Source organism: Castanea sativa, chromosome 6 (genome assembly GCF_040712315.1).
Source record: "Castanea sativa cultivar Marrone di Chiusa Pesio chromosome 6, ASM4071231v1".
NCBI classification, from domain to species: Eukaryota; Viridiplantae; Streptophyta; class Magnoliopsida; order Fagales; family Fagaceae; genus Castanea; species Castanea sativa.
The window spans coordinates 61,377,890-61,386,777 of NC_134018.1; the positions used below are offsets into that span (position 1 = coordinate 61,377,890).

An 8,888-nucleotide genomic window follows, 5' to 3' on the forward strand; every position below is an offset into this window, starting at 1 on the left:
GAGAGGGAGCGGAAAGTGAGGCTGTGAGGGCTGAGTGTGGAATATGAGAGGAAGTAGTCAAGTAGAGTTTTTTTTTTTTTTAGTTTATATATATATATATATATATATATATATATATATATATATATATATATATATATATAAAAGGAGTTTTAGGTAATTTTATACTTAAACGGGTCAGGTTCGGGCTGGGTATGACAAAAACTCGAACTCGACCCGAACCCGCTTTGGGTTTTTTTTTTAAAGACCCATACCTGACCCGATTATTTATTAGGCCGGATCGGGTACCCGTGGGTCGGACTTTTATTGCCATCCCTAATTTTTACATTGTAAGACTTTTTTTTTAACAAAATATTCTATTGGCCAATATAAGAAATTCTTTTTTTTGTTCCTTAGTTAAGAGGCCTACTTTTTTGTTATTATTTGGGGGTGTGAAACAATTTGTGTAATAAATACTACACTTCTATTTGGGGCCTTGGGCCAATTTATAGATGGCCTAATGGTAGAGCCAATATGAATAATATGAAAGATTTTGAGTGATGCAGAAATTTTTGACATAAAGGAGGAGGGACTACTGTTCAAGAGTGTGACTTGAAATAGTCCAAAGCAGCCGCTAGAGTGGATTGCTACAGCAAGGCTGGAAGAGAAGGCTAGAGATATTTCAGGCTGTTAGACAATTGATTCAAAATGGTTGTAAAGAATGTCCAAAGAACGAGGAAATTTGGTTGGAGGTGAGTTGTTAGCACATCCATGCCAGAAGAGGCGAAAGCTGTTGTTGCTAAGGGAATCAAATTGATACCCAGTTGTGGTTGAAGGTAGCAACATTCTTCTTTCATCGACTAAGGCTGACATTCTTCTTTTATTGTAGTTTATGCATAATCAATGTTCTCTCCTGTTGAATTTTCTGTTTAAATTGTTCTTACATACTGATGATCACGACTAATATCAAGTAAATGAGAAACTCACACTGACAGAATTTTTCCTAATAAAAAATAATAATTTATCTTCAAAGAATGCTGAAGGCATGAGCAGAGCACTTTTCTTTTACAAGTCCTTGTTATGCATGCTATAGGTTCTTGAAAATAAGCATTCAGTTTCATAGCAAAAGCAGAGTAATTTGGACCAATTTATGGTAATCTATCACTGTCAAACATCAACCAAATTTGCATGTCAATCTTCTTTTCTTTTTTTTTTTTAATTTATTTATAGAGTTTCAACTTATGAAGTCTGTTTTGATAATTGTGCTATTTATTATCAAATCAAGACATCAATTGGTTTCTAGTGTAGGCGGGATTGAAGTCTAAATTTCTTATTCAACTATAAAAATTTTTACTGGTTGAGCTAACTAAAACTCACAAATTTGCATGTCAATCTAATTTATTTTCTAAGAGTGTTTCTACCTATCATTAAATGCAATAAATTATCAATTAAACCAAGTTATATTTAAGTGTGAAAAAGATGAGTGATTCTTCCATAACATTACAAGAATATATGCTAAAATTTTCTTTTAAAAAAAAAAAGAATATATGCTAAAAGGAATCTTGAAAACCAACCATATTTTGGATATTTTGGACTCCAAAATCCCCTTACAAAGATTCTTGAGCTCTTGGGAAAGAAAAGTGAAAAAGTTCAATTTTCTCTCTAAACAAATCTTTCGAAACACTATAGAAATTTGGTTTTCATACTAAAGCCTGGCTCTAGACTTCTGAGAGGATTGGTTTCAAGAACAAGATTTCCTAAGCAATGTATATGAGTCTTCTTTTCATATTAATTTTCAAAATGACTTTTAATTTATGCTTGTTTATGTTGATTACTTTTGATTGAACTTTAGCATAGCATAGATGTAGAAGGTGTTTTTTTTTTTTTTTTTGACAATCGATAGCATAACCCCATCCTGGGATCACTCAAACCTGGGTCCATGAATCCCTCAAACTTTTAAGGCTTGTGAAAGTACCAACTCGCCTAACGTGAGTAGTGGTATAGATGTAGAAGTTATGGTTACTACCGTTGGGACGAGTAGACATTCCTCTAGGCTACATACGCATGTTCAATACATGTATAGGCAATCATTGACCATGTGTATGAAGCTTAGCATAGCTAGAACCACATAAACCCCATCTCTAAGATAGCTACCTTCAGGGTATTTGATCAGATAGTGTACCCAATCATTTAAATTGTTTCCAAATCCCTTTTACTAAATGTGATTTAGAGGTTTTTATTACGTACTTCCAAATTAAAATGACGAGTACTTCCTCATTTGACATTCATTTTGTGTGGATATATCTTGAATATGGGAGGAGAGAGAGAATCACGTTAATGTATTTTGAGAATACTTTTTTTTTTTTGAGAAAATATTTTGAGAATACTTAAGTGTCTGTTTGGAAAAAGTTCATTAGGTTTTTTGCTAAAAATATGCTAAAATATATATGTACGTTGACAATATTTGAAAAAGTGAGAGGAAGCAAAAAAAGTAAAATTCTAAAAAGTTGTATATAAAAATTAAAAAATAAATACTAAATTTGAAACTAATGACAAACTCATCTTTAATAACTACCGATACCAAGAGTACATTGTCAAGACTTTCAATCAAAAGACCTAATAATTACGGAAAAATACTTAAGTATTTTTTAAGTATAGTAAAATGATATTCACTTCTTTCACATTTATGATGAATTGTACTACGAATTTAATAAGCAAAGCCTACCATAATTGTGAAAGGAAGAAATATCATTGACCATATTATGGAAGCATCTAAAAATTACTCAATAATTACTTAAAAGATTTCGTCCATATTTTCTACCTTTTTGCCCGGAAAGTGCTATGTGACGTTACTCTCCCTTCCAATGATATATATATATTTTTTTCTTTTTATTTATTTATTTATGAAACAATGATGTTCTTCCTAGAACGTGCTGAGAGAATAAATGAATTTTCTTTTATAACTGTATTCTGAAAATTTGCAATATAAAAATGCATATTATATGGCCGTCGTTTAATATAATATTAGGGAGTTTGCTCCAAAGTCGTGTTTTTACCCGCCCAAAAAAAAAAAATTCAATATGCTGTCTTCTTCTTCCTAGAACTTGCTGAGCATTTGCTATCATTTCATCAATATCAATATATCTTTAAATCCATAATTTCTTTTTTCACACGCACACCCATTTCCTTTATTTCTCTACTTTCCCTTCTGAAACAAGTTTTTAACTTATTATAAGTACATCACACAGCAAAAGTGAAACAGAACCCAAAATCTCACTCCTTACAAAAACTTCATCAAATCATTTCGTTGGTTCAAGCAAAAACTCTACATCGATGGCTCTTGAAACCGATGGAAGCAGCTTTTCATTGCGTACCAGGAAATGGCTTTTCGACGTGTTCCTCAGTTTTAGAGGCGAGGACACCCGCCACAATTTTCTGCGTCCTCTGTATGCTGCTTTAACCCAGAAAGGAATCCCCACGTTTACAGATGAGAAAGAACTCGAGAGAGGAAAGCCCATTCCCTCAGAACTCTTGAAAGCCATTGAAGGGTCAAGATTTTCAGTGGTCATTTTTTCAAAAAACTATGGATCCTCCAGTTGGTGCTTGGATGAACTTGCAAAGATTGTCGAGTGCCAGAAAAAGATGGGGCAAACGATTTTTCCTGTTTTCTTTGATGTTGATCCGACTGAGGTGCGGAAGCAGAAAGGTAGCTTTCGTGAAGCATTTGCGAAGCATGAAGAAGTTTTTAAGGAGAATTTGGAGAAGGTGAAAACATGGAGGGCTGCTTTAACAAAAGTGGCCAATATCAGTGGGTGGGTAATACCAAAAGGGTAAGTCTTTTTTTTTTTTGATCTTCTTTTAATTTGCTTCATCAAGTTTCTCATTTCTTCTGATTATTCTATTCACAGCTTTTTAGCATCTATTCAGTATTTTCTTCCGTATTGCTTTGAAATCTAATTGCTTTTCATAGTTTGTGAAGTCTTACTCTTAAAACTTGTTAAATGCTCTGGCACTAAACCAAACCAAGTCCCCATATCGATTATTTAATTGTTGTGATTGAGGATTTAATGCAGCATAGAAAATATGTCAAGTAATCTTGCTGATGGCATGGAAAAAAAAATGTGAAAATAAAATCTTTTAGGTGCAGTTAGATACCACACCACCCAAATCTTCAAATCTTCAACTTTTTAATTTTTGGTAAATAACCAAAGTTAGCATAAGGGCTTATGTATATAGCTTGAGGTGAGACCAAAGGGAAAAATAAACGCTAACTCCCATGGTCTTGGGCCTCCTGTTATCCTATAATATGTCCAAAGTTAGCATTAACCACATTTTATTCCACTATAAAAATATGGTTACACTTAAGTTTTTGCTTAACTAATCAAGATATCCCTAGACTACTTTAAATTGCATTTAGCTCAATTGGTGAAGTTTTTAATGGTTAAATAAGAGATCTGGTAAAGTCACTGACGTATTGATCGTAAAAGATCTCACTCTAGTATACATCAAAACAATCAACACTTCACGTTGAGTTCACCATCCTCTTAAGATTGAGAGTTAATGCATATAGCGGTTCTAAGATCAATTGTTTAATCATGTAATGGTAATTAGTAGAGTAATATTTTAGAGCAGTGACCCTATTGGTCTAGTAATAAGTCTGTTGGCGATTTGGGCTCTAGGGGGTCATGAGTCCATTAGTACTCTATTAATAAGTCTTTCATTCATATGGACCACAAAGTTGCATCACACACATACACTCAAGGAAAAGTTCTAGTCACAATTCTGCTATACCCCCAAAAGACTAGTTTAGTCACAAATGAGACTCCTTATAGTTAATAAATCTTAGATTAACCTCATATATGCTCAATATGGGACAAGTCTCTCTCTCTCTCTCTCCCTGATATTAGATGTAGACCTGTTGGCTGCTTGTAGATGATGGAGGTGCACTAGAGTTGACGGGCTATGAGTGGCATCTGTTACAGCCAAGATCTTATCTAAGGGCTATGAGGGGCATCTGTTACAGCCAAGATCTTATCTAAGCCGTCCAGAAGGGGCTCTGCTTCTTTAGCTCAATTTGGATTATTATCAATTTTTGCTGCGTGTTGTGGGAAAAAATGGGGTTAGGTTTGGGACTGATTTAGTAATTGTCTTTGTGGATGATGATGCCTAGATTTGGAAAAGATAACTAGGCTAGTAAGTCTTTTTTCTGCTTTCTTTTTCTATTTGGTTACTGGAAAAGTATTGGAAAAAGTTTCTCATGTCCTTCCCTTAATTTGGTTTAAATTTTCCATATCTTGAATTTTTAAAAATATTAAGAAAAATCAATAAATTTTTTGCATTTTTTTAATGTAAGACCCAAAACAATGCCCTTTTTTGGAGCATTTAACAGTGCATTTTTAACGGAGGATTAAATTGAATAACAATTAAGGTTAGAGGATTGAGTTAAAAAAAAAATTGAAGTTAAATGCCTAAATTAAATTTTGGTCAAAGTTAAAGGGTGCGATTTATAATCTAGCCATAATTAATTAAACATGTATCTCTATCTAACACACACCTAGCCAAAGCATAATATTGCACAATGTGTAGTTTGATACTTACTATTACAAGAGGAAGAACAACACATAGTTTGTGAGTGAAAGCTGTGAAGAAGACTAGTCATTTGGATCTTACTTGTATTTTGATTAGTAATGTTTACAGATAATGTATTTTAAATGTATTGAAATTTTATTATTTTGTATCTTTTCTTTAGTTTATATTTTGTTAACACTAAAAAGATGTTAGTTTTAGTTAACTGTTTTAATCTAGTCTTGAATTTTTAGAATATTTTTCATTCTTGAATTCCAATTTTTTTGTTTATACTTTGGTCCCAAAAATAAATTCTGGCTCTTCACTCATTTTGCAGGCAGGAGTCAGAATATATTAATGCAATTGTGGAGAAGGTATTTGAAAGACTAAGTTCCATAAAACTAGTTAAGGACTTGGTTGGAATAGATTCTCGTGTATGGGAAGTATATTCAGACTTAAAAATAGGATTGACTGATGTCCGCGTAATTGGGATAGATGGGACGGCTGGTATTGGTAAGACAACTATTGCACGAGTGGTTTATGATAGCTTTTCAAATCAATTTGAAGGTAGTAGCTTTCTCCATTCTGTCAGAGAAGAATCTGAAGTACATGGTTTAGCTTATTTGCAAGAACGACTTCTTTGTGACATTTTGATGCAAAAAGATATAAAAATATACAATACTTCAGACGGAGTCCAATTGATCAGGCGTTGGCTATGTAATAAAAAGGTACTTCTGGTTCTTGATGATGTAGATAGTTTGGAGCAGTCAAAAAGTTTGGCTTGCATGCGTGATTGCTGTGGTCCAGGAAGTAGAATTATCATTACAACGAGAAATGAACATTTGCTTAAGAGACTAAGAGTTGATGGAATATATAGGCCTAAGGAATTGAGTAGTGAAGAGGCTCTTCGTCTTTTCAGCTTGGAATGTTTTCGTAGTGAATGTCCTCCTGAAGGTTATAGGGAGATGTCCAATCAGGTTGCTAGTTATGCTCACGGCCTTCCTTTAGCTATTAAGTTTTTGGGTAGTAGTCTGTTCGACAGAACCATCCCTGCATGGAGAAGTTATTTAGATATGCTTAAAAATAATTTTCCACCAGAAATTTTACGAATATTTCAAATAAGTTTTGATTCTCTACAAGAAACAGAAAAAGAAATATTTCTACATATTGCATGTTTCTTTAATGGGGAGGACCAAGATCGTGTAGAAGAAATATTAGACTATCTTAATCTTTACCCCGCAATTGGAATAAGGGTTCTTATTGATAAATCTCTCTTAAGTGTTTCGTCAAACAATCGGTTGTGGATGCATCCTCTAGTACAACAAATGGGCAAAGAAATAACTTTTAGAGAGTCCCCTAAATCTCCTTGGGAACGACGAAGGCTATGGTTGCAAAATGACATTGACCTTGTGCTTACAGACATTAAGGTAAGAGGTTATGTAGAAATCTTCAACTTCAATATAAACCCTTTCTATTATTCAAGAAAATAAAAATTTACATCATCTTTGTACTCTTATTATGAAATTTACCAATCTCTTGTTCTTGTTTGCTAGGAAACAACAGCTATCCAAAGCATAGTCCTTGACTTGCCTGTACAAAAAGAGGTACATTGGAATCCAGAAGCCTTTTCAAAGATGCATCATCTTGTATTGCTCAAAATTCACAATGTGCAACTTCGAAATGGACTCACACATTTTCCTAATGAGTTAAGAGTGATTGAATGGAATGGGTATCCTTTAAAATCTTTGCCACCAAATTTCGAACCAAGGGAGCTTGTTGAACTTAGAATGTGCCATAGCAACATTAAACTACTTTGGAAGGGAGTGAAGGTAACACAGTTTCCTCAATTCCTCAATATTATTTATTTCGCTAAAAATAAATTCTAATTAGCTATCATTCTACAATTTAATCTCATTAACAGCATTTGGGCAAGTTAAGATTCATTAAACTCAGTCACTCTCAAGATCTTATTAAGACTCCAGACTTCTCGGAGGCTCCACAGCTTGAGAGCATAGATTTTGAAGGCTGTACAAACTTAATTGAGGTTCACCAATCTGTTGGTGTACTTAAACGCCTAATTTTATTGAACCTAAAAGATTGCACAAGTCTTGTAAGTCTTCCAAGCAAGCTTGAAATGGAATCTCTTGAAAATCTTACTCTTTCTGGTTGCTCCAAAGTTAAGAAGATTCCAGAATTTGAAAAAGACATGAAACGATTAAGGGAGCTTCATTTAAGTGGGACTGCAGTTGTAGATCTACCTTCATCAATTAAACATTTAACTGGTCTTACCTTATTGAATCTAAGCCATTGCAGAAATCTTTTGGGTCTTCCAGGCGCCGTTTATAGATTAGAGTCCCTAAAAGAATTTATTGTATTTGGATGCTCAAAATTAGCTAAGGATGATAGTGAGATTTTACCCGCTCGAAAAAGATCGATATGGTTATTGGCAGAAGAGTTTGTAAAAAGTACAGGACGACGGGTCAGATCAAGGTTGATCTGACCAGTCAAACGGACCATACAAGAGGTTTTGTTAGAATTCTTTCTCTTTCCATTAAAAAAAGTGTACATTTTGAACTATAGTTTTCACTTCTATAGTTTTATTCCTCTAAGTATACTAATTTTAGATTCCTTCACTACATCTTTGAATTTTGACATTTATTACATGCTCTCTCTTGCCCATTGAAATATTGCTGGAATTCATATAAATGAGATTGTGAAATTAAAACACGAGTAACGCCCCTGTTTATGTTTTTTTGCTTTAGCAACAATATCTTTTTTGTTCTTTAAATTTACCAAAAGTTTGGTTTTGGCCTTTAAACTTTAACAGATTTATTTTTCGTTCCTGAACTTGTCAAAATGTTTTACTTTATCATCCTTCCAATTTTGTCAAAATTCCTAGCTGTATCTAATTTTCAAATTTGAAGTTTTTTATTTGTATTTTTCTTTTTCAACTACCACTCTATCAGATGTGCATTGTACTGTAACACCTGGGGTATTTTGAGAAATTTGACACTTGACAAGTGGTAAGGATTTTTAAATTTTTTTTAATTTTAAAGAAACACTACTTAATATTTTGGCAATGCTTTTAATGAAATTGCAAAAAAACTTTTTTTTTTTTGCTAATTATTTTTGCATACACTGGAGTGTGCATTTGGTATTGGCTTAAAAAGCCAGTTTTTTATTATTATTTATTATTTAGCTTATTTTTGCTACTATTTATGAGTCTCATTGTACTATTTCAGCTACCTTTTAGCTTTATCTACAGTATTTTTAGCAAAAAATTTTTAGTTTCAGTTTTCAGTTATACATTGTCGTACACACTTCATTTAAAATCATATTTTGAA

At 33.1% G+C, this 8,888-nt stretch overlaps 1 protein-coding gene across 1 annotated transcript; it reads left to right on the forward strand.

Annotated features, from left to right (window-relative positions):
• The first annotated feature begins 3,235 nt into the window (after positions 1-3,235).
• On the forward strand, positions 3,236-8,190 carry LOC142638495 (disease resistance protein RUN1-like). The gene is made up of 4 exons (XM_075812523.1): positions 3,236-3,809; positions 5,882-6,971; positions 7,098-7,373; positions 7,466-8,190. Exons 1-4 carry the CDS (start codon positions 3,313-3,315, stop codon positions 8,042-8,044), a joined length of 2,442 nt encoding a protein of 813 aa, XP_075668638.1. The 5' UTR covers positions 3,236-3,312; the 3' UTR covers positions 8,045-8,190.
• Positions 8,191-8,888: the final 698 nt, after the last annotated feature.